The 25,805-nt window shown below is 45.0% G+C and overlaps 1 protein-coding gene across 1 annotated transcript in view; it reads left to right on the forward strand.

Moving 5' to 3' along the window:
• Positions 1 to 4,028: 4,028 nt before the first annotated feature.
• Positions 4,029 to 25,805, forward strand: part of SPON1 (spondin 1) — a gene marked incomplete at both ends in the record, with an annotated part of 300,161 nt that continues 278,384 nt past the window's right edge. The window contains one exon of the mRNA XM_080707718.1: positions 4,029 to 4,266. Within this exon, the coding sequence (XP_080563844.1) occupies positions 4,029 to 4,266 (238 nt within the window). The remainder of the gene's footprint in view (positions 4,267 to 25,805) is intronic.

Consider the following 25,805-nt stretch of genomic DNA (forward strand, 5'->3'; position numbering starts at 1 on the left):
TGGAGCAGTGGAGTCCCCAGCTCTTCTCTTCAGGGACCTGCCCCCACACACACACTGATAAAGTTAATTATCTGTCCTGCCTAAATGACTTTCCCTAGCAACACGCTAGCAACTAACATCAGCTCTGCCTAAGGCTACAAAACTGGAAATAGATTTCTTGAAGTCCAGTGTATTTTACAACAGAACGAAACATCTGAACAGGAAATTAAACAGAAAATAAACTGGATTCATTGCTAGGAGATGAGACATAGACACAAGAAACAGTTCCTGAAAGTCCAGTGGAACACAATAGTCCAAACGAGGAACTTTCTCTCCTGAGTTCCGTTGGTGTCCAGAGAGGGGGAGACTGTAGGACTTCTCTCCACTGAGGAAAATTTAAACAGGCAGGAGGAGGGGAGGGTATTGTAGGCAACAGGAAAGTTCTAAGCTGAGGGGATGCAAGGAATCCTTCTGGGCTGTTCTGGGAGCTCAAACTGGGACCTTTGACCACATGGAGACCGTGAGGCCAGATTGTGGAGTGCCTGGAAGACCAATGTAGAAAACTTAGGCTGAGTCAGAGGACACTGAGAGCAGAGTTGTTAAGAATTTTGTATTTAGAGAACAAATATTCATAGATCCCCAACTATAGAGTCAGGCACTGTGATATATATGAAGGATACAGAGGTGAGACCCATAGACCCATTTCCTGCCCTCAAGGAATTTAGAATGTATTGGTGGAGATAGACACTGAACAAATATAAAATTTAAAAATTAAACTTATAAACGAATATGTAAATATATATACATGGAGGCTGTAAAAAAAAAAGTACTTAGAGCATTAGGAATAGGGTGCTTTTTAAGAAATCAAGAAGGACTTAAATCTGGCATGGTGGCTCGTGCTTGTAATCCCAGTACTTGGGAGACTGGGGCAGGAAGATCACAGGTCGGAGGCCCAACTTCCTGAGGCCCTCAGCAACGTAATGAAACCCTGTTTCAAAATAAAAAACACAAAGGGCTGGGATATAGAAAAATATGGCTTCTCTGGGGAAAAAAATGGCTTTGCTTGAGGTCTGAAGGATGCAGAGGAGACAGCCAGAGAAGGTGGTGGGCTGGAGAGACTTTGGGGCATCACAGGACAAGACCCCCAAACAGAGAGAAACATACAGGCCAAAGTTTCCCCAAATCAAAAGCAGCAGTGGCTGGAGCCCCTGAAAGGAGAGGCGCCCAGCCTGCGAGGTAGGTCAAGGAGCTCCCTGGGGGCCACAGTAAGGATTTTGTCTTGATTCTCAGAGCCCTAAAAGCCACTGAAAAAGGATTTTAACCTCAGGATTTACATTCAAATCTGCATTTTTAAAAAAGATCCCTTGGGCTTCAGTGCAGAGGACAGGTTGGAGGAATAGATGGGGTGGACCAATTAGGAGGCTGAGAATGGGTGACATGTCCCTGGTAAGTGGCAGGGGAGGGGAGAGAAGCAGATAGAGTCAAGAGGTAGTTGGAAGGTGAGACTGAGGCCATGGTGATGGATCAGACGTGTAGAGGGGAGTGCGGAGGTCGGCAGTGACAGCCGAGCTGGGTTAGGAAAATCTAGTTCACGCAGTGGGATTGGAGTGTGGTGGGCTGATTGGAGCCTGCTGTCACAGCTCGAGGAAGGGGCCAACACTGGGTAATGAGAAGTGCCCCCATGTGGCATTAGCAAGGTCTGTTTTAAGTTCCATTGCTTCCCTTACTAGCATGATGCCTTACCTAGATAGGTAATTTCATAGGTTCCTAATCTGGAAGTGGGGGAGAGGGTGGCGATGGTGCTAGAATGCATCCACCTGCCTTGCATCATTTTCCTATCAGTAAAAAAATTAGGTTTTCCATCCCAGTCTGTTCTATGTCCACTCACCGCCAATTTAAATTTGAGTGTACTGATGCTAATGAGAAGATGTTCAAGAGCACACATTGGGCTGCCTAATATACATCAGCACTTTGAAGAGAAGGGTTAGATTTGACTCTTCTCTGTAATTTCCTGCCCTGAGAGATAAGATGGGGTACACTCTCTTGAAGGACTTATTTTCACTCGTAGCACATATCACAGTCATAATTTGAAATTTTCATATAATTATGCATTTAACATCTGCCTCCATAAGGTCCACCAAGGCAAGTAGCATGTCTGTCTTGAATCCCAGCACTGAGTGCATGAATGAAGGAATGAATGAATGAGTGAATGAATTGTTGTTCCCTGTGTCCACCAGTCAGCACAGATCTGCAGTGCCAGGGAGTGGAGGTGGAGGTGACTCACTCATCTGATGCTGAGAGCCACCTCCTGAGGGCGTGCTGGTCATTTCCATCTGATGCTCCTGAAGTCAGCTCTCAGGATTTGACTTCAAGGCTGAGAAAAAGGTTCAGTTGGCTTTGGCAATGGGTTATTCTCTAATGACCCCTGGAAGAATGTGCCCAAGCAACACGGACACCAACAGTCATGAAACCTGAGCCAAGGAGCAAGGTGCAAGGAACGGGAGGCCTCCAGTGCAGGTGGCCCCTTTACCACTACTGTATGCAGTGAGGTGGAGAGCGAAGGAGATTGCTTGTTCACTTTAGGCGCCTGAGATGTGTTAAAGGAAGGAAGAGAGGGGGAAACCAAGCTCCTGAGAACACCCGGGGAGGGAGGCTTGTGTATAGTGATGGGAGGCAGGGGACTAAGGTGTCCCCCAAGGAGAGGGAGCACTGGAAACCAGGAGGACAAGGGTTTTATATGAGGCATTTCATTGAATTCTACCATGTCACCAGGAAGGGTGTAGTAATGCCCCTCCCAAACTAACACTGGCGCTTGCCCCCACCCCCACCCCCCACACACACAAGCATGGGGAGAGTTAAGTCTTGCCCAGGGCTTGATTCAGGCCTCTCCCCAGGGAGACACTGGGAGAGGTTCCTGCCTGGGCTCTCCTCCCCACTGCCCTCTGCTCAATGCGGGTGCCCGAGGCTGTGCAGGTGAGCAGTGAGGGTCAGCACCTCTCCAAACACCTGTCCCTGGGATTGAGAACCTCAATTAAAATCGAAGCCAGGAAAACACAAGCTCTTCTTTGGCCCTTTGAAAACTCCTTCCCAGGCCTGCGTGAGGACCTTCATGGGCCTTCTGCACTTTTGCCTTGAAGGGATCCTTCCTTCACAAAACAATATTACAATTAATCATGCTTTGAATGCGTGGGTGTAGAGATGAATATACAGATATCAGATGGCAAAACATCTTCAACCTAAAGTGGTTTTTTTTTTTCATCTGTTTTTAAAGAAAAGATAATCGGAGATCTCCAAAGTATTGTGGCCCTAGGCACTGTTCCTGCCCGGGTTGGAGGGGATAAGCCCTTGGGCCAGGCGGGCTCCTTTCTCCTCTTCCAGTCCGACCTGTCGGATATGGCCCTGGGAAGAGCCAGAGAGTCCCCACATCTAACCTGACCTGCCGCCTGTTCCTCCATAAAATGAGTGAAAGGGGCATAGTGTGTATCGTGGGCAACAAGAGTGAGGCGGTGAGCCGATGCCCTACAAGCAGCGCATCAGAGCTAGGCACAGAGAGGGGCCAACAAAAGTTATCTCGCAGGTTCTCCCTCCTCCAAGCGCCGTGGTCCACAGGACCCAGGGTGCAGCCAGGGTTGGGACCGCAGCCTCCTGGTGTGTGTTGGGGGGGGGGGGGCGAGCTCGCAGAGTCCCTGCATCCTATGATTGCCCCCACCAGACCCTGGGAATCCAGCGTTGCAAAATAAACACCGCCGTGCCGCAAATCGCCAGCTCAGAAACAAAACAGCGCTGCGCTCGGGGAGCTGGGCAAACCAGCCCTCCCTCCTCCGCTCCCTCGCCGCCGCCCTCCCCTCCTCGCACAGCTCCGCTCGCTCGCTCGGCTCCGCGCAGCGCTGCTCCGCAGCCGCCGCCAAACCCAGGCGAGCCCCGGCTCCGCGTCGCCCGCGCCGCTGCGAGCTCCCTCTCTCGGCCCCGGCTCCGTCCCGACCACTTCAGGCAGCAGCCGCTTGGCGAGAGCCCACGAGACAGCGGCACAAAGTTGGGGGCCCGCGAAGATGAGGCTGTCGCCGGCGCCCCTGGGGCTAAGCCGGAGTCCCGCGCTGCTGGCCCTGGCGCTGCCCCTGGCCGTGGCGCTGGCCTTTTCCGACGAGACCCTGGACAAAGTGTCCAAGTCGGAGGGCTACTGCAGCCGCATCTTGCGCGCCCAGGGCACGCGGCGCGAGGGCTACACCGAGTTCAGCCTCCGCGTGGAGGGCGACCCCGACTTCTACAAGCCGGGGGGCAGCTACCGCGGTAAGTGACCGGCGCGGCGCTGGGGGCGCTGGGGGCGCTGGGGGCTCGGGACCTGGCCCCTGGAGGGCGCCGAGGGCGCGGTGCCGGGGGGAGGGCGCGCGGTCCCCGGGCGCACGGAGCCGCGCAGCCCCGCCAGGGCCCTCTCGTCCTGGTTATTCGCGGCCAACGTCGGGCCGTTCCGGGGGCCGCAGCCAGGAGGGGCAGCCCGGCCCTCCGACGCGCCGTCCCCCGGCGAGGGCTGTAGGAGAGCCAGGCTTCCCGCCCGCCTGCCTGGGAGCGAGCCCCGCTCCAGCCCCGGCCGTCTGCAAGAGGGAAGTGGACCCGCCTTTCTCCAGATCGGTCCCTGGGAGGAGGGGGACCAGATGAAGCAGCTTCCCCGGCTTCCATCCCTAAAGAAGAGGGTACCCGCTTCTCGCAGACTGGCACCAAGCTGAACGGCCACTTCGGCTTCCTTGGATAGGTCTTCTCTGGAGAAGAGACATAGGCTTTTCTCCCTAACCGGTCCCGGGACGCGGGGAAGAGGGGAGGATGCCTGAAGCTTTTGGGAAGGGTCCCTGAAAAGATCACCAAATTATTCCCTCATGATCCCAGAAGAGGGAGGACCTTGGATTGCCAGGATAGGTTCCCAGTGGGAAAGGGCTCCCCAAAGAACCCCGTGTAGGCTTCCAAGGGGAGGGGACTCTATGAAGACTGAAAGAGGAGCCCCGATTCCCGAGGCCTGGTCCCGGGAGGCTGTGGGACTTTGGCTCCAGCAGCCCGGAGGCTCAGAACCCTAGGAACGTGGCCCCTACGCTGCTCGACTGAGAGCCGGGATCGGGAGCGCAGGGAGGAGGTGTCCAAGCAGGTGAGCAGCTCCTGAGCAGGTCAGGCAGCTCGTTTTGCACGGATCCCAAGACCCTGGGCTCCATCTCCACCACCCACCGCCTCCCTGCGCAGCCAGAGACATCTCTTTCTCACGCAGCCGCCGCTGCCCTCTGCTCTCCGGGTGGGACACAAGGAAAGGAAGGAAGCCTGCTTGATTGTACTTGGGGTCCCTCCAGGGCGCGCATCCCCTCGCCCTCGCTCCGGTGCCGAGATCAGGTCACTGGGGCACCTGCTGAGACAAATGGGCTCCTGGCCACCTCTCTTCCATCCCGCCTCCCGGGTTGCCCCGTCGGGGGAGGAGGTGGGGGGGGGGCTCAGGAGAAAGTTTAGCGCGGTGACAGCGGGCCCCGGGTGTGTGTGTGAGACCAGAACCCGGGGCCACCCTTCTCAGAAACGCTTCTTCCCTTTTCCCGGGTCTGGTCGTGCATCCAACTTTCTCCACCCTGAGTTACCCAATTTCGTCTGTCTGGGGCTGGCGCACTCCCTGCTTTAGAGAGCTCAGCACTTGACCTGGAGGCCTTGTTCTCTCCCCCGGTAGTCTAAGAAGACCTGTGGGATGGAGAACACCGTGTCCAGCTCCCGAGGAAAAAGGCAGGTTGGCGCAGAGATCAGAGCTGAGTGGATACGCGGGGACAGCCACTGGGCAGAGCAGGGAGATAGCCAGTTCTTCCAGTGGAACCATCAAGAGCCTGTGTAACCTCCTTGGGCTCAGCAATCCCACCCAAGCAGAAGGCCCGGGTTCACCCGGAACTGGCCCAGCGCTGAGGCAGCGACTTGGGTTTAGTGGCTGGGCGACCTTATGCAAGCCATTTAATTTCTCCGTACCTATTTCCCAGCTGTAAAACAGCCATTTACCCAACCTCTCAGGGTGGTTGTAGGGAATAAATGAGTTTACAAAGTGGAGTGTGTCCGAGGGACAGCCTGTCCCCAGTACACTGTAGTTTGAGTTAGATGTGAGGCCTTCTTTATTGGTTTAATAATGGAGGGATGTGCCTGGCCAGATTTTCAGAGAGAGAAAGAGCGAAAGAGAATGAATGGCCATTATCTGGTTCCTTGGACATTAATTGAATGAATGCATGATGATTTGATTTCTCCATACTAGGACCCTTGTCTAAAACTGTTCCTAATTTAAGCCCAGGAAGAAAGATGTGTGTGTGTGTGTGTGTGTGTGTGTGTGTGTGTGTGTGTGATGGAGGCTAGTCTGGGGCTCTGGCCAAGTGTCCTCCTGGCATCTCTTCCCACACTAATCCTCAGTCTTTGGCTGAACATTGGGAGTGATGGCCCAGCCCTGGGAGGGAGGCATAGCCCATGATCCCAAGGCCAAAGATCCCAGACTACCTAAAGGCCAGGCTCAGCAGGTAGGAACTGAGACAAGAGAGCTGGACTTTCCAGCCTAAATAGGCTTTTAGACTTTGACACCCCACTCTGGCTGTAGGTAGAGTGATCAACTTTTCTCTTTTCTTACACTTAAAAGATCTTGAAAAAGAGATCTTGTGGGAACTATGCTCAGGTCTCCTGAGTAAATATTTTGTGATTATCAAACATGGTCCCACCACTCAAAGTTAGGAAGAAAAGGCACTGGCCTAGTTTGTGACAGTTTCTTATACTTTCTTAGAATAATTACATGTAAGCCGGGCGTGGTGGCGCACACTTGTAATCCCCGCGCTTGGGAGGCTGAGACAGGAGGATCACGCAGGTTCAAAGCCAGCCTCAGCTAGTTAAGTGAGGCTCTCAGCAACTTAGTGAGACCCTGTTTCCAAATAAAATATAAAATAGGTCTGGGAGTATAGCCCGGAGGAAGAAAGCCTCTGGGTTCCACCCCCAGTACCACCAAAAAAAAAAAAAAAAAAAAAAAAGAATAATTACATTTTAAAAAATCCACTACATTCTGCTCAGTGCATTGGCTTGGGGTGGTGGAAGTTAACATTCTCCTAGTATTCTATTTGCTTTTTAATTTTTTCCTGAATGAGGCTATCTTGCAATCCTTGGAATCAATGTCTTCTTTTTCTGGCCTTAGATCTTTGTCTTCTGTATGCCAGTTCATCCCTAAATAGCTTCTGCTCTGTGTCCCTGATCTGAGTAGAGCCTTCAAGGTATTCTAGACTGGAAAAAAAAAATAGTTGCTACTTTAAGAGAGTGAATAATGGGGTTTCTTCCCCACAGCCTGGGTCCAGTTGGGATTTTTATTCAGCCTTTCTCCAAGTTGTTAGTACTATATTGACTTCCTTTTCTTTTCTAGCCCTCCTCGCTAGCCTCCCTCCTACCCCCCACCCCAGCAATAATTGTGCTTTAGAAAGCTCTGAAAGGCCTGCTCTGTTTCTGACCAGGGCCTCCTTTAAAAGGAGATTACAGTGATTAAAAATAACAAGTCGAGGATCCTCAAGGGGCTTCCCCTATAGGAGGACAATTTGCAGGACCAGCTTTTTCCCAGATCACAGTTTCAAGCCAAATAGAAGAAAATCAGCTGAAATGTTCAAGAATTGATTGAAAATAAAAGAGGCTCTTTTGTCTGCCCAAAGGTCTGTTTATTAGGAAAATAAAGTCAGACCCTGGCTAATGAGAGTGGCTTTTCGTAGACGCTCTTTAAAGGGGGAATTTCAAGAAACTTGATGGGAAAAGACTGTGCAGGCGAGATTTCAAAAGCGGGTCCAACTTGAAGCATAATTGGGGGATTTATTCTAAACTGAAAGGTTTGGAGACCTCCAAAGCTGCTTTGCTTTCTCTTTGTCCCTCCCTGGGACACACACAGACTGCAGGAGTAGAAACCTCAGCCTGGTAGAAAAAACATAGGATTAAGGTTGGATGAGTTAATTTATGCTCCATCAGGTATTCACTGTGTGACCTCAGGCAAGCCACTTTACCTCTCTGAGCCACAACTTCTCCATCTGTGAAGTAAGAGTATCTTGTTGTTGTTTTTCCTCTAGCGTTGCTTTAAGATTTGAAATAATCCAGGCTAAAAGAAATTATTGCATAGTGAGAGAGATAGAGAGAGATAGAGAGAGATAGAGAGAGAGAGAGAGAGTGTTAGTTGTGAAATGATTATTTGGATAATATAAAAATCCTTAGCAGCAAAGCACTGAATAAGACACTGTCTTAAGTTCTTCCTATTCAAACTCCCTTATCCATTATAGTACTTCCAGGAAATTTATTATTATTCTTATTTTACAAGTGAGAAGACTAAGTCTCAGAGATTCTAGTTTTTTTCTCTGTAGTCACACAGCTGATAATCAGTGGAGTCAGGATACATTTTCAAGTCTATGTGACTCCTAAATGTGTGTGCTTAGCTAGTCTTCTGTGTTGACCCAAGAAATTGACTTGGGAGTGGAATGACGTCACTCAGCTACCCTCAGCCTTCTGGATGAAGAGACTTCCTTGATGGAAACCAGGGTTGACAAATCGAGATAATAATGGGCACATCACAGGACACAAAGCCATAAAGAGATGGATCCTTATTTACTTTGCCTTTTCTTTTTATGAGCATTAGTATTGCATTTCCCCATAAACCAGAAGATTAATTTAGAAACATGAAGAACCTTGTCAGTCTTTAGCCAATTCCTTTTGTTTGTGAGGAAACAGAAAGTAATTGGATAGGGGAGAAAAAAAGCTTGATTTGATTATTGTTTTATTTTCACATGCAGATGTTATATCACTGTTCCTATAAAACTGTATGTTTGAAGAGAACATGTGTAGGGTTGAGAAATTGAATCTGGGTGAAATCTTTTAAATAAACTATTTCCTATATATTGGTTTTTTTAAATAAATGTTGTTGATGATATTATAATGAATTTCTCACTCCTACCTCTCTTCTTACACCATTCTTTTCTTTTTTTTTTTTACAATATAGTCTTGGTTTGGTAATCCATACCCTTTTAGTAAATATTTAGTTCAAATTTATAATAAAAATCAAAATATTCACACAGATGTTCAATGGTTGTAGATATTGTTTATCATTTAGAGTTTCAGGAAATGAAAAAAATATACAAAAATTAAAGCATACACACACACACACACAGAGTGGTACTGGGGATTGGACTTGGAACCAAGGGCATTGTACCTCTGAGCTACACCCCTAGTCCTCCCTCTTTCTTTCTCTCTCTCTCTCTCTCTCTCTCTCTCTCTCTCTCTCTCTCTTTTTCTTTCATTCTTCTTTCTGTACCGAGGATGCAACCCAGGGGCATTCTACCTCCGAGTTACACCAACCCTATTTTTTATTCTTTATTTTTGAAATAGGGTCTCACTAAGGTATAGAGGGCCTCACTAAGTAGCTGAGGCTCTCTGCAAACTTGTAATCCTTCTGTCTCAGCCTCACAGATACTGATATTATAAGTGTGCACCAATGTGAAAGCCTATCTAATTGATGTTTTCCATATATAGGTAAGTTGTCCCATTACAGCTGGCTCTCAACTGAAAATAAGGCTGTCATTGCTGGTATGTTCACAAACATGGACTAATACACTCTCTACTGCTTGTTACACAGAATATCAGATGTAGGTCAAGATACATTTTTGTAGGCCAAATAACAACCCTTGCCGTGCTATAGTGGTTATCGTACAAGTAAGTTCACGTTACAAGTGATCCGCAAATACAGTGTTGTTAACAAGAGGGCATAAGTGGGAGTTCCAACACGATGAGCCATCATGTTATCCAGGACCCCAGGTTCCTCTCATCTTGTTGCTCTGCCATCTTCTAGCACATGCTGTCCAATAGGAGCCACTAATCAATGGTCAAATATAACTATTATATACTTGAAATGTGGCCAATCTAAATTGAGATATACTGTAAGTATTATTGAAGAATTGGTATAAGAAAATAAAAAAATCTTCTTATCAATAATCTTTATATTGATCCCATGTTTAAATGATCATTGTATATATTGGGCTAAATAAAATAGTTGTTAATTTTACCTCTTTTACATCTATTTCTATTGGATATCTATTAACAAAATTCATTTCACCCGTATTGAGTCTATTTCTGTTGGACAGCACTGTCCTGGAATGGTTATAGCCATCTCAGTGCCCCTACATCCGAGTTTCAGTCTGCATGTGGTAGAGGGGAAAGGAATAGAAGTAGAAGCAAGCTGCTTTCTTTTAATGATGTGTGCCAGAAATTGTACTCAACCCTTCTAAACACAGTCTGTTGGAAAATATTGGCCATGTGGCCACACCTAGCTGCAAGGGAAGCTAGTAAATATAGCCTTGATCTGGGCAATCACTTACTCAGCTAAAACTTGAGAGAGAGGTTTATTTTTCAAAAAGATAAAAGAGAAAGTGGATCTGGGGAGACAATTAACTGTCTCTGTCACTTGTTTTAATGGCAGTCATGTGAAAACACAATATTTCATGTTCCTTCATCTGGTAAAATGTCCTCTGGAGGGGTCTACTCCACAGCATGTGGGCTGAGATTACTGCTAAATGAATTGTTAGACGAAGAAATGTTGGGATGTCTATGTGTAAACGTGTGTGTGTGTGTGTGTGTGTGTGTGTGTGTGTGTGTATGAAGCATGTGTGTCTACACAAGCAGGTGTAGGTAGCCCAGTCTGTCTTACCTCTTCTCTCAAGTAGGGAAGAAGCAACAAAGAAAGAAAAGAATGGGGGAGGACGTGAATAAAGCAAGAGAAAGCAAGAGGGTGGTGTGGGAAGAGAAAAATAAAAGAAAAACAGAAGACCACTTGGGTAAATATTCAGAATGAAAATGAAAGGACTAATTTGAGTGCAGTGAAGTCCCATCCTACTTGAGCATTAGATTCAGGAGGCACTATGGAAAATGAAAATCATGTAAGTCAAATGTATTCCTTGAAGATCCTTTGAAACTGTACATCAGCTTTAACATAGATACTGGCTTCAATCTGGCCTGATTTATGCACCCCTCCAGATATTTCTGTTAGTGGAGAACAGAAATGAATTGGTGTTTCTCAATAAGTCCAACACTTCCATTTCCCCTGCAGGGTTGGAAGAGATCCATGTTCCTTCAACTGAGTAGCAGATAAAACCATTTATTTGCTCCTCCTTAAATGCTGACAGACATGTACAAAGCCCTCACTGTGAGGCAAAGTGAGGAAACTGAGGGTCCCATCTCATGCTCATGCAGGCACATACAAGCCTTGAGTGGAGTGGCAAGTGTATCAGTTCATTCAAAATATTTCTTCCTTTGTTATTATTGCTTTTTCCAGCAGTGTGCAGTTACATTTGATTATGCCAAATGAAGAGAGGCCAGGAGTGGGAAGGACTCTTGGAGCACCTGCAGGGCCATGGAGCTCCCCGTGCCACGTAAAAAGGTCTTTGTGATGCTGGTCAGCTACTGCTGGTATTAAATGTCCCATTTTTACAGAATGTTTTGGCTGGGCTGGAACTAAGGCTCAGATGGGACAGTAAAATGACAAAATCAGGAGTTTTTTTTGCCAGCTCCACACAGATAAGGCTTCAAACTTCCACAGAATTCTCAAATCTGTCATGAAAAGTTCAGGAAAACTTAAAGGATGAAACCATTTGACATCTACCTATTTGCCCTGAGGTCCAGGAGACCCATTAGGAAAAGGTCCAAGGACAGCTGTGACTTAGCTATTTGCAAACATGCTTCAGAGAGAGAAAGAGAGAGAGAGAGAGAGAGAGAGAGAGAGAGAGAGAGAGAGAGAGAGAGAGAGAGAGAGAAAGGAATCCTGTGTATGGGACAGAAGGGACATGGACGCAGAAGCAGGCCCTGAAACTGAAGAGTGATTCCAGGTACTACAGGAAGCTCTTCTGTTCCTCCTTCCCCCATTTCTTACCTCTCTTAGCCACCCCTCCTTGTTCTTCCTTCTCTTCCTCCTGGAAGCAGCAACACTGCCCTTTAAATTTTCCAAACACACCAACCTCATCCCTACCCAGCAGCAAAGAAAGACGCCGGCTCTCCTCCAAGCTAGCAATGCTTGTCCCCAGACACTTGTATGGCTGACTGCTCGTCTTTTAAGTCCTTACTTGTTACATGACCTCTTTCAAGAGGCTTCTCTAAAACTACCGTGTTTCCCATTATTTTTGTCTCAGGTCATTTTCTTTATAGCCCTTAAGAACTCTTTGGAATTATCTTGTTTATCATCTGCCTCCTCTGGCTAGAATATAAGCTTCATGAGAGCAAGGCTTTGTCTTTTTTATGTGTTATTTTTAACACCAACACCCAGAATAGTGCTTGGATATAGCAGACACTAAATTACTTTTCATTGAAAAAGTTAATGTATTATTTAAACCCCAGGAGCCTTAGGTGAGTTTCTCCTTTGTGTCTCTGTCTGTCTGTCTGTCTGTCTGTCTGTCTGTCTGTCTGTCTGTCTCTCTCTCTCTCTCTCTCTCTCTCTCTCTCTCTCTCTCTGGTTGGAAGACAGGGAAAGTTGTCTTTTTCTGCCAGACAGTTGAGTAGCATGAGATGACAGAGGGAGGAAGCTCCAGGTGGTGGCAGCAGAGAGAAAAGCTGCCCAGTGCCCTGGGGGCGGTGGCTGGAGACTAGGGCAGGCAGATGTGCTGGGCCCAGGGTAAAGACCACTGGGAGGGAAGAGAGAGCAGGTGTATGCATAGTGGGAAGTAGCCATCATTGATGATGCAGAGGTGAACAGAGAACAGGAGGAAAAGGGTAGAGGGACAGGGCTGCCAACCTCCAACATGAGTTCTGGATGTGGAGAAGCAGGGCAGAGGGACTGCTCATTCACCAAGCCCAGCTACAAATGAGGAAAGTGAATTTTTCTGAAACCATCTGCTATGATTGCCAAGCCTAGCTATGTGCTAACATCACTTAGAGAGCTATAAACCAACAAACACAAGGTTCCCAGGCCCCAGTGAAGGGCTGGATTCCAGGATTATATACTCTCTAAGGCAGGATGATGAAATACGAAGAGTAGGTCAAATTGTGTTTTTCAATAAGCTTGTTTCCCCACCACCACCTGCTCCAGCCCCAGTCCCCGTCTCCCATGCCACACACCCTTTAGAGCCTAGTCATACCTCTGCCCTACCCTGCTCCTGAGGCAGTCGTACGGCGACCAGTGGAGTGACCCAAAGCCAGCATGATTTGCGCATCCTGGCTGGGCAGTTGGGTGGGGGAGAAGAGGGCTGTGGGGCTTCTTAGGTGGAGACACACAGACTGGTGAGCTGGGACCAGGGCTGTGACCTCGTTGTACTTTTCTGCTGCCTGAGTCTGCCTCCCATGGAGCTTCCTCACACCTGTCCAGGTTCTGGATTTCAGAATCAAACAAAATAAGGTTTCCCAGCTGGGCATGGTGGCGCACACTTGTGATCCCAGCATTCAGGAGGCTGAGACAGGAGGATCGCGGTTCATGGACAGCCTCAGCCACTTAGTGAGGCCCTCTGCAGCTTGTTGAGACCCTGTTTCAAAATAAAGAATAAAAAAATAGGGCAGGGAGTGTAGCTTAGAGGTCAAATGCCCCCGGGTTCCATCCCCAGACCTGCAAAAAAATAAAAATAAAAAATAAAAATTAATTAATTAATTAATTAATAAGGTTTCCCCTTGGCCATATGTCAGCCCTTGAGGTGTCTGTGGGCAAATAGCTATCATGGCTTCTCTTCTGACACAAAGGTCCCATTTCTCCATCCATTCCTTATAGGGCTGTGCTCCTTGTTCCCTGCACTTCGTACCCCAGATGCACACTGGCAGGAGCAAAACGTGGAAGAATGCCTGCCTCTGCGTCCTGGACACCATGCATGTGTTAAGCTTGCCAGGTCTGGTGTTTACTGTTTTGGCCACTGTGCCATTTTCTGGAATAGCACCAAGCTTGTGGACAACTCAGATTCTTCCTATTTGCTGGGAAGGCCTGCTGCCTTCCCTGACTGCTATGGCTCAGGGGTAAGCGTCCTTCAGAGGTCCATGTGCTAACTGTATGGTTCCCAGGGTAGTGCCATTGGAAGATGTGGCAGACTCTTAGGAGGTCTGGCCTTCTGGGAGATTTCGAGGTTTCTGGAGATATCCTCAAAAGGGATTATAAAGTTGAGCATGGTGGCACACACCTGTAATCCCAATACTTGGGAGGCTGAGACAGGAGGATTGCACAGGTTCATGGCCAGCCTCATCAACTTAAGCCCTCTAAAACTTAGTAATATCCGGTTTCAAAATTTAAAAAAATAGGGCTGAGGTTATTGCTCAAAAGTAGAATGTCCCTGAGTTCCATCTCTAGTACCTTTCCCCAAAAAGGAATTGTGAGACCCATCTCTCAGTTTCTCTCGGCTTCCTGGCTCAGGATATAAGTGGTTTGCTATACCACATGTTTCCACCTACCGTGATTTGTGGTCCTGGGAAGAATCTCCAAACCATGGGGCCACCCAGTCTTCATCTGAACCTCCAGAACCATGGGCCAAATTACTATTTTCTCTTTATGAGTTAATTTGCCTCTGGTAATTTGCTATAGTAATATAAAGCCGATGAATGAATCAACCTATACTGGTCTAACTGGTTCCTGGATATAAGATTTGACATGATTCTCCATTAAACTTAATTCCCAATGATTTGGTTCATCTCAGTAGGTATCAACCATTCATAAAATCTGGATTCTGTCACTGAGTGACTTATTCACATAATCCAATTTTGGATTACCCACAATTTTTATAAATAGACTTGGTAAGTCTTTCCCTAAGAAGTTGATCAGAACTTTGGGCAGGTCAGAGCTGGAGACAGAACCTCATACATTTCTTAGAGTCTTTCCCTCAAGCTGACATCTAATTACACAGTTTTGAAGTCAACGACCTGCTGTCATCCCAAAGACATCTACATATGAGCTGCCACCCCAGGTCAGCTTCCTCAGACTTGTCATGAATATTCTTTCCTTAGCCTGAAGATGATCCTTATAGTTTAGGCAGAATTAATTGTTTCTTTGCTTCAAAATTAATTAGAACTCTTTTCATTGCAAGTGACAGGAACAAAGTTTAACCAAAGCAAGGAATGGAATGCATTGATTCCTGTATTTGGAAAGTCCAGGAATAAGTCTGGCTTCAGGCATAAATGGATCTAGAACACAAACAAGAGTCATTGGTTCTCTCTCCCCCTCACCATGACTGCCTGTTTGTTCCCTCTGCGTCCTTTCCAGCCTCCCTTCTGCCTTCTCTGCCTTGCTCCTTCCAATCTTCATTCCTTGGCCATGTTGGCTGTGTTTCTGTGTGTGGTCCTCATTTTTTTTTCTTACTACAGATAAACTGTCTCCAAATGGCAGGGAAGATAGTTGCCAACAACCTTCAGTGAAACATCTTTTAGCTAGTTCTATGACTGAAAGGAAAGCTCTTTCCTCTAACTCCAGACTGAAGCATCTTGGGGAAGGACTCTAAGTAGTCTAGCATGGGTCACATCTATGGAGAAATGGGGTATGAAGGTAGGTAGACCATGTCTGGAAACAGTCACCTGTGTTTTGCACTACATGTTGAATCCAGAAGAATTTCATTCTGAGCTACACCCCCAGCCCTATTTTATTTTTTAATTTTAAAAGGGGTCTCACTAAATAGCTGAGGCTGGCCTTGAGCATACGATCCTCCAGTTTCAGTCTCCCAAGGACTGGGATTACAGGCATGTACCACCATGCCCAGCTGGACACAGTCACTTTTGTGGCTTAATATTTCAGGAGGGAAATTAGGGGATCTGAATGGCAATCCCAATAATCCCATGATCAGAACAGGGGAAGCCACCGAAGTCCCCTCAGGCTTCCTGATCTTTTCCACATTGATAGACGTGTTGCACTTCCCCAGGGGTATCTTCTCCATTTGTGTTAGTCAACTTTCTATTACTGTGAAAAAAAATACCTGAGATAATCAACTTAAAAGGAGAAAAAATTGACAGGTTGTACACACCTGTAATCCCAGCACTTGGGAGGCTGAGAACGGAGAACAGGTTTGAGACCAGTCTCAGCAACTTAATGAGGCCCTTGGTAACTTAGCAAGATCCTGTATCAAAATGAAATAATTTTTTAAAAAGGGGCTGGTGGTGTAATTTGGAGAGAAAATGCCCTATTCCCCAAGACAGAGTGAGAGCGAGAGCAAGAGCGAGAGAGATTTGATTTTGGCTATGGTTTCAGTCTCTGGTTGTCTGGCCCTGTCACTTTGGGCTGATGGCAACACTCTGCATCATGGCAGGGGCACATGTGGATACCTGTTCACCTTGGGGCAGCAGGGAAGCAAAAGATAGACATGGAGCTCCAATACCCCGCTCAAGGGCACACCCCCAATCACCTAACTTCCTCCCACATCTAAAGTTTCCACCAGCTCCCAGATAGTGCCACAGGCTGACATCAAGCCTTCAACACACGGGCCTTTGGGGGACACTGAAGATTCAAACGACAGCACCCCTCTTTCTCTTCCCATGCATATACCACTCAGCTCAGCACACTTTGATCCGGCTCCTAGCTATCCTGAGATGAAGTCGTACATGGGGAAAAGAATTAACTTTTATTGAGCTGCCGCAGTGTGCTTGACATTCATTATCTCCTCTAATCCTCATGGCAGATCTATGAGATGATAATTATGATCCTTATTTCATAGAAGACACCGGTTTATTTTTAATACATTTTATTGATTTAGCCAACATATTTATATACTTATTATTATAAATTCATTAGTTATCATAATAACAACATGAGATAAATAATATTAGTGCTGATTTACAGGAAAGCAAACAGAGACAAAGGGAGGTTAAGGACCTTGCCCAATGTTATACATAATAAACATAGGGAAATGAATCCAGGCCTTTTCACGATTTCCATTGTAGAAAAATGACCCAATTTTGCATATGCATGATCTTTCATTTGGAACAGGAGAAGTTTTTCTTCTGCCTGAAAATGCTGAGCGCACTGGCTGAAGGATATTCGGTGGAGCAACACAGCCCAGCCCCACCATCTGCACTTGCTCACTTTAAAATGATTAGCGTGGCCTTCTGTCTTGCAGCCTATCACCAGCAAGTTTTCTGGCTGACCGTGCTGGGTGCAGTAAATTGCTGTGCAAGTTTCTTAAGTCTGTGAGTTGCATCTTCCCTGAACTCTGCAAGCCATGTCAGATGGGGAGGGGACACCTAAGGCTTGCTTAATGCTCCAGCAGTCTTTTTTTCTTCTTTCTTTTTTTTTTTTTTTTAGGTGTGTGTGTGGGGGGGGATACTGGGGATTGAACCCAGGGATATTCTAACTTTGCACTACACCCTCAGCCCTATTTTATTTTTTTATTTTGAAAAAAGATTTTACTAAGTTGCTGAGGGCCCCACTAAGTTTCTGAGGCTGGCATGAACTTGTGATTCTCCGGTCTCAGCTTCCCAAGTACTGGGATCACAGGCGTGCACCACCACACTGGCTCCAGTGGGCCTTACAACCCCATGTTCTAAGTTGAGGCGAGACAGAAGTGCACTGTGGCTGAAGTGTGTGGTGGGAAGGCTGGGGCATGTTAATAACACAGGCAAGTGGGTGGCAGGGTGTGTACGGTAGAGCTGGGCTCACTTCAAGATCTTGTCGTGGAGGCTGGGGTACTGATTCTGAACCCCCAGAGGCAGTGTGGGAGGGAGATGGAGCTGAACAAAATCTAAATAACGAGGGTGATAGGCATAGAATATAACAGTGATAGGCATAGAAGATAATAGTTCATCCGAGTTTTTGTTAAATTGTTGACGTATGAACATTTGAAAGCTATTTGGGAATTAGGTAGGGTTGGAGTTTTCATACAGTAAGTATACCCAAGAATGGGGAGAATTCTGCCCTGGGTAGCAATGTGAGACCAGCTCCAATGTGAAAAATTAGTCTTTATATGAATAAGACAGGCCAGAGAGGCCTTTGCCCCTGAGGTGGCCTGTATGTGTGTGTGGAGGGGGCATATTGGGGATTGAACCCAGGGGAATTCTACCTCTGAGCCATACCACCAGCCCTATATTATTATTTTTTAAATTTTGAAACAGGATCTTACTTAGTTGCAGAGGGCCTCATTAAGTTCTGAGGCTGGCCACAAACCTGCGATCCTCCTATCTCAGCCTCAGAGGTACTAAGATTACAGGGGCATAGCGCCATGCCCAGCTCTGAGGTAGCCTTTAGAGCAGGGCTGGAATTCACTCATCATGACCATGACCAGCCTTAGGAATAAGGTACAAGTCTGAATATGATGCTCCCTGGCTGGAAGGATGCCGTGCCTCCTCAGCACCCTGGATGACACGCACACGTCTTAGTGAGGCTTCTGTTCCGCCAGCTCCTCCCTGCTGGTCTTCCTCATTCAGCCTCTCAGGGCACCTTCCCTTCCACTAGGCAGCTTGCAAAATTAGAGTCAGTTCTGAAAGCAGAATCAGTTCTGGTTTTAGGGCCAAGGCTAGCCTGTCACGCCTCTCCGTCTACCTGAGATGCAGTTGCTCCTCCCGTCACCTGCATGAACCCCTCTTCCTCATTCACCTCGCAGTGCAAGTGCCACCTCCTGAAGCCTTCTCTGCCTCACCCCAGCTCACTCATGTTCTCTCCTCTGGGATCCCAGAGCACACTGTCCACATGTCCATCGCTCACTGCATGTTATAAACAAGATCTGTTGGTGCATTTTCCTCCCAGCTATTAAACTGTGCTCCTAGAGGGCAGAGGCATATCTTTTCTCTCTCCGAATGTGACACGGAGATGGCACAGGGTAGGTGCTCAGTAAACAAAATATACATATGGTAAAGTGCTTGGGCAGCATAATCAAGGCTCTGGGCTCAGTCTTTAGCACTGAGGGGAAAAAGAAAGGAAGAGAAAGAAAAGAAAGAGGTAGATGGGAGGGAAGAAAGAAGAGAGGAGAGAAAGAAAAAGAAAGAAAAGGAGGGAGGGAGAGAGGAGGGAGGGAGGGAAGGAGAGAGAGGAGTGAAAGAAGTAGAAAGAAGGAGGAAGGAAGGAAGGGAGGGAGGAAGAGTTGACTTTTTATACAAGCTAGTCCCTGGGAACTTTAGAGGAGGGACCAGAGCAGGAATGCACAAACTGTTTTGTGAAAACAAATGAACCTTTTTTCATTTATTTATTCAACAAGTATTTACTGCGCGTTTATCATGTATTAAGAAGTATGCTAGATGCTCAAGATACAATGGAGTTTAAGAACGACTTGGTATTGGCTCTCATGAAGCTAACAAGTATTATTGAAGACATATTTGACAAATAATTTCACAAAAATTTAATTAAGATTGAGTGAGGGGTGTTAAGGGAAGAAAAGAGGTAGTAAGAGGTTGTTTTATATTATACTAAATATTTACATAATGTATTCTACATTCCTCCATGAAAGGCAATATCATTAACTTCTTTTTTTGGGGGGGTGGTACTAGGGGTGGAACCCAGGGGCTTTTCTACGTCCGGGCTATACTCCCAGACTTATTTTATATTTTATTTGGAAATAGGGTCTCACTAAGTTGCTGAGAGCTTCACTAAGTAGCTGAGGCTGGCTTTGAACCTGTGCGATCCTCCTGTCTCAGCCTCCCAAGCACGGGGATTATAAGCGTGCACCACCACGCCTGGCTCATTAACCTCTTTTTAAAAATGAGGATATAAGAAGGTTAGGTAACTGGCCAGAGGTCCCATAACAAAGCAGTAGCTCTGAGATTCCAATCTTAACTCTTTGCTCTTAACCAGTTTCCTGTATGTGCTTGCGGAATGACTCCAAATAACCTTCCTTTCCTTTTTAAAATCCTTTGTAAGCATTTTTTCTTGGATTTTTTGGATCTCTTAATGGCCTCTCTTGGGAGGCACTTGGGAGGAGTCATTAGAGAGAAGGTTCTATTATTTATTGCCAGGCGGGCATCTTCAGTTGTTGCTGGGACTAAGAACAAGCTGTACAGTTGTGGCTTTCAGGAGGAGCTCATATAACAGAGTTCTCTGGAGGGAAAAGGTCTCCTGTCTTCCTTCCAATCATACTGTGTAATAACATCATCACCAGTGATAATTACGAATTAAAACCCTACGCTGCATTCAGCCTCCAGAGCGTCCATCTGGTGTGTTATATTTAATAAAGTACAACTGAAACCAGGATACTATAGTGATACAAGAATAACTATGCTTATAGCTGCATGATTCACAGTAGACAATTTTGGAACCAACCGAGGTGTCCATCAACAGATGAATGGATTACAAAATTGTAGGATATACACACCATGAAATTCTACTTAGCAATAAAGAAGAACAAACTTATGCCATTTGGAGGAAATTGGATGGCCCTGGAGAACATTATGCTAAGTGAGACTAGCCAGTCATACAATGTGAAGGGTCACATATTTTCTCTCATAGATGGATGCTAAAAAGTAATTGGGATATATAAGGAACTTTATTGTTTATTTATTTATATTATTTTTGCAGGTTTTTTTTTTTTTTTTTTTTTTTTTTTTGCCCTGGGTTTGGAGCCCAGGAGCATTCTACCTTTGAGCTCCACCCCCAGCTCTATTTTTTTACTCTTTATTTTGAAACAGGTTCTCACTAAGTTGCAGAGGGCCACACTAAGTAGCTGAGGCTGCCTGTGAAGCTGTGATCCTCCTTTCTCAGCCTCCCAAGTACTGGGATTACAAGTGTGTGCTACCATGCTGGGCTTCAAGAGGGATAATGGAGGAGAAAACCCAGGATAGTGATAGAGGGGGTCTAGGAGAGGGTGGGGAAGGAGGAGAGAGAATTAATGAAGAAAACACTTCCACCGAAGTTGTGTACATATGTAAACTTATCAATACCCATCTCAGTATCACGGATGGGGAAGGGGACGGAGTGGGGAGGAGGCCGAGGGGAAGCTCTCCAAGTGCTATGTGTATGTATGGCCCTATCACTCTGAACTGCATTATGATGTGAGACTGTGATGCACCAAAAGTATATTACAATTAATAATAAGGGGGCTGGGTGTGATGACTCACACTTGTAATCTCTGCATTTGGGAGGCTGAGACAGGAGGATCGTGGTTCACAGCCAGCCTCAGCTACTACTTAATGAGGCCCTTTGCAATTCAGTGAGATCCTGTTTCAAAATAAAGAATAAAAAATAGAACTGGGGGTATAGCTCAGAGGTAGAATGCCCCTGGGTTGCATCCCCAGTACCGCAAATAATAATGACAATAATAAGGTACAGTACATCTTTAGTTTTCCAGAATGTATGGAATGTAGTGTTCTAGGGAGCTAAGTTTATAATTAGCTCATTAAGTACACTGCACAACATATAAGAAAATGGAACTATATCATTCAGAACCCTATCTTAATAATCTTTTCATCAGAATATAACTTTTTAACATCAAAATAGAACTTATTTATATGTACAGAAAAGTTTAATCATATGGCTTAGTGATCCCATGTTGAAAGTACCCATGAAACCAGAACCCAGAATTAGAGCTAGAACATGACCAGCACCCCAGTAGCATCCCTCCAGCCCCTGGTCCCACACCCTTTCTATCCCATACATCTGACTACTACTCGGACTTCTGGTGTCGAGCAGTAATTTTGTTCATTTTCATTACTATAAGGCATTTGGTTAGATGCATAAGCCATAATTGATACATCTACTGCTGGTGGACTTGTGGGTATTTTCAGTCAGGTGCCACTACAACTAATGTCAGTGTGAACAGTCTTATAAATGTCTTTTGTTGCACATATGCGTGCGTTTCTGCTGATTTAAGAATGACATTGCTGGTTCATAGGATATGTGTATGATCCGCTTCAGTAGATCCTGCCAGAGAATTTTCCAGCCAATATTGCTAACTTTCACTTTCATCAACAGCGTGTAAAAGTTCCCATTAACAAGAAGATTGATATTGCTAATTCTTTGTAAAATTGAATCAGTCTGAAGTATGTGCAGTAGCATTTTATTATGGATTTAATTTTTATTTCCTTGTTGACTAATGAGGCTGAGGGGCTGCTCATATGTTTATTAGTCATTTCAGCATCTTCTTTTGTGAGGCATTAGTTCATGCATTTTTCCCATTTTTTTTTCTATTGGGTTGTCTATTTTTTCTTATTGATCTGAAAAAGTTCTTTATATATTTTGGATAAAAGTTAATTGCTGGTTATATGGTTGCAAATATATTCTTCTATACTGTGACTATTTTACTTTTAATAGTGTTTTTGATGAGCACACATTTGATATCGCCTCATTTATATATCCTATATTTTATGGTTAGCACTTTTTTATATTCTATTAAAAACATCTTTTCTGCTCCAAGATCCTTCACATTTTATCTTATGCTACCTTTAAAACTTTATTGTTTTCCTTTCACATTTGTCTCTGTAATCTGTGTGTAATTTATTTTGTGTATGATGTGAAGTTAGGGCCAATATTCACTTTTTTTTCTATATGGTGACTCAATTTTCCTAGCACCATTTATTACAAACACTATTTCCCCTCACTGATGTGCAATACAGACTTTATCATCTATCATGTTTCCTCACATTTGTGCAGCTTTTTTGGACCCTACACTGTTCCACTGGCCCATTTTTCTTTCCTTGCCAGAGTGCCAGGTTTAATCTCTATGGCTGCAAAAGTCTAGGCATCTGGTAACATAAGCCCTCCAATTTTGTACTTCTTTCTCCAGATTGTCTTGGACACTCTTGGCCCTTTGCATTTCCACATAAATTTTAGAGCCAGCTTGTCAATATCACAAAACACGTGATGGGGCTTTCATTTAGATTGCACCTAAGTCTACAGATCAATTTGAGGAGAAGAGACATCTTTAACCATTCTGGGTCTACCAGTCCATGAGCACTGTTCCGTAAGTTGAATTGCACACAACTTCTGCACTAATCACTGTGCTGAGCCCAGTTGTGGTTCGTGCCCTTAAAGGATTTACAAATAAATTGCAAATGAGCACATAAACACTAACTACAACGTAATGTGATAATTTTATCACTGATAGTGACAAGCGTTGATATTTACTAAGTGCCTATTATATGTCAAAGTATGATTTTAAGAACTCTACATGTATTAATGAATTCAGACTTCACACTAATGCTTTGAAGTGAGTGTGATTATTATGCTAAGTATGTGGGGTTTTACCTGAAATATATTTATTATTATCTTTTTTAGTTTTAATATAGATGTGATACTGATAGGCTTTTACAAATATGAAAAATAGCTTCCAGGTCCTCTATTCTCTTAAGGCTCTTTGGAAATTTATAAGAACTACTGGATTTGATGATTCCAAGTTACCAGTGAGGAGGAAGAAAATTTAGTGACTTAACCAAAACAATATTAAGTTACATGGCTTGGTTATCTTTATTTACTTTTCCTTGTGTGTGTGTGTGTGTGTGGTACTGGGAATGGAACCCAGAGGCACTCTACCTCCAAGCGACATCTCCAGCCCTATTTTATTATTTTTATTTTAAAACAGGGTCTCAGCCGGGCGTGGTGGCTCATGCTTGTAATCCCAGCATTCGGGAGGATGACACAGGAGGATCACGGTTCACGTACAGTCTCAGCTACTTAGGGAGGCCCTTCGCAACTCAGCGAGACTCTGTTTCAAAATTTAAAAAAAATCAATATGGCTGGGGGTGTAGCTTGGAGGTAGAATGCCCTTGGGTTCCATCCTCAGTACTGCAAAAAATTAAAAATTAAAAATTAAAAAAATAAAAAATAATACAGGGTCTCACTAAGTTGTGGAGGACCTAAGTTGTTGAGGCTGACCATGAGCTTGCAATCCTCCTGTCTCAGTCTCCCAAGTATTGGGATTAAAAGCATGTGCCACCATGCCCAGCTTTTTATTTACTTTTTCACAAAATACTCAATATAATTTTTAAGAGGGACAAAAATCCACTTTTATATACTTAGATAAGCATCTTAGAATATAAGGTAAGACTACAAAGTAGTGGGATAGGTTTTCCTTCATCTCTTGTAAATTTGGCTGAGAAGGCAATCCAGAAATGTTGTATAGATGTTATCAGCCTAGTTTACAGAGTAAATGCTTTAACTAGGAGGCAGGACACCTGGCTGCAGTTGCCATCTTCTAAGAAATGATCTTGACTAAGCCTCTCAACTCTCGGATATCAGAACTCCATCACAGAATGCAAGGGGTTAAATCAGGTCATCTTCAATATCCTTTCCAGCTGTTGTGCTATAAAGCCAGGAAATCAGACTAACAAGTTCCAGACTGTTTGGGGGCCAGTGATTTTAGAACCTGTAAACGTGTATTCAATATAAAGTACTTTTTTTCCCAACTTTTTTGATATATATATATATATATATATATATATATATATTCCTTCATGTTCTTCTCTGTATTTACATATATTTTCCTATTTAACAGCTTCTTCATTATTAGCAACAAAAAAAAAACCTCTTAAGAATATACTTTTCCCTGGGCATGGTGGCACATACTTATAATCCCAGTACTTGAGGAGCTGAGACAGGAGGATCACCCATTTGAGACCAGCTTCAAATATTGAGACCCTGTTTCAAATCAAAACAAAACAAAACAAAAACCTAAAAGGGCTGAGGGAGTATCTTGAAAGTAGAATGCCCCTGGGTTTAATCCCCAGTAACACACACACACACACACACACACACACACACACACACACTAATGTATTTTTTATTACTTGTTTTTATTTATTTAGGCTGCCTTTTAAATTTTTCCAAGATCTCATTTGGAGTTGTAGAAGTCCAAAGCTTTACCACCTTCTCACAAGGTTTGCTGCCCTTAACTCAAACCATTGACTCTTCTGAGCTCTAAGACCTCAGAAAAATGCTAGAGGAGCTCAGCCTCCCCATCCCATGTAGGTACTAATATGGCGATATTTAAATTGGATCCAGCGTGTTTGTTATTTGGAGCTGGGTTTGGCACAGGTGGCTACAGGGACACTATCTTTAGGATCAACTGCTGTGCTCTGAGGAAGCAAATGGTCTCTGGTTCTTTTCTCATTCACCCGTGCTCATTGTACCAGCTGTGTTAGGCTTCTCAGTGCCAGAAGAGAGCCAAGCTGAGGCCCAGGGTTCCAGTCGTGCCCCAAGCTGCCCCAGCCCACAACTGAGTGACTACATCCCTGCCTGGGGAAACCTAGAGATATTTTTAATATTAACAGGGTTCAAGAAACAGAGCACCCAGTCTTTCTGGAGAGGGCAGAGGAAACATCACATGAGCATTGAAGTTTCTGCTCATTTCTGAAGAAGTTTGCCAGGAATGGGAGAAGTCAAACATTCCAGGCAGATGAGTAGCACGTGTAAAAATACTCTAGGGTGGACCAGTATGGCTTTTCAGGAGCCTGTCAGTGAGTGAATCCCAGGGCAGATGGGCCGGGAGTAGGCATGTGGCCAGTGGAGCTGAGAGCCGGAGTCTGAGGTCCTTTTTATTTAATTTTTAAAATTTTTTATGTGGATCATATTGGAAATGGCATACATTCACACAGTGCTTGGTGCCCTCCCCACTCCCCACTTCATCTTTCCCTCCTCTCAACAATGAGTGTTCAGATTAACCATGACACATTCACACTTATACACATATTCAAATGTAGCTCCTCCAGTTAATCAACCTCAGCCTTCGTCCTCTCCTACCCTTTAGCTTTGCTGAGGTTTCCCCTCCATTATCTGGAGTCCTTCTGGTATCCCTAATACTCCCGAGCTTGAGCATATTAGGGAAAACATATGTCCCCTCTCTTTCTGTGCTTGGCTGATCTCACTTAACATAATGTTCTCCAGGTCTTTTCATTCTTGTGAATGACATGATTTTGTTCTTCTTTATTGCTGAGAAGAATTGCATTGTGTGTATTTCCCATAATTTTTCAATCCATTCATCTGT

The sequence above is a fragment of the Muscardinus avellanarius genome, assembly GCF_963383645.1.
Source record: "Muscardinus avellanarius genome assembly, chromosome: 1".
NCBI lineage: Eukaryota > Metazoa > Chordata > Mammalia > Rodentia > Gliridae > Muscardinus > Muscardinus avellanarius.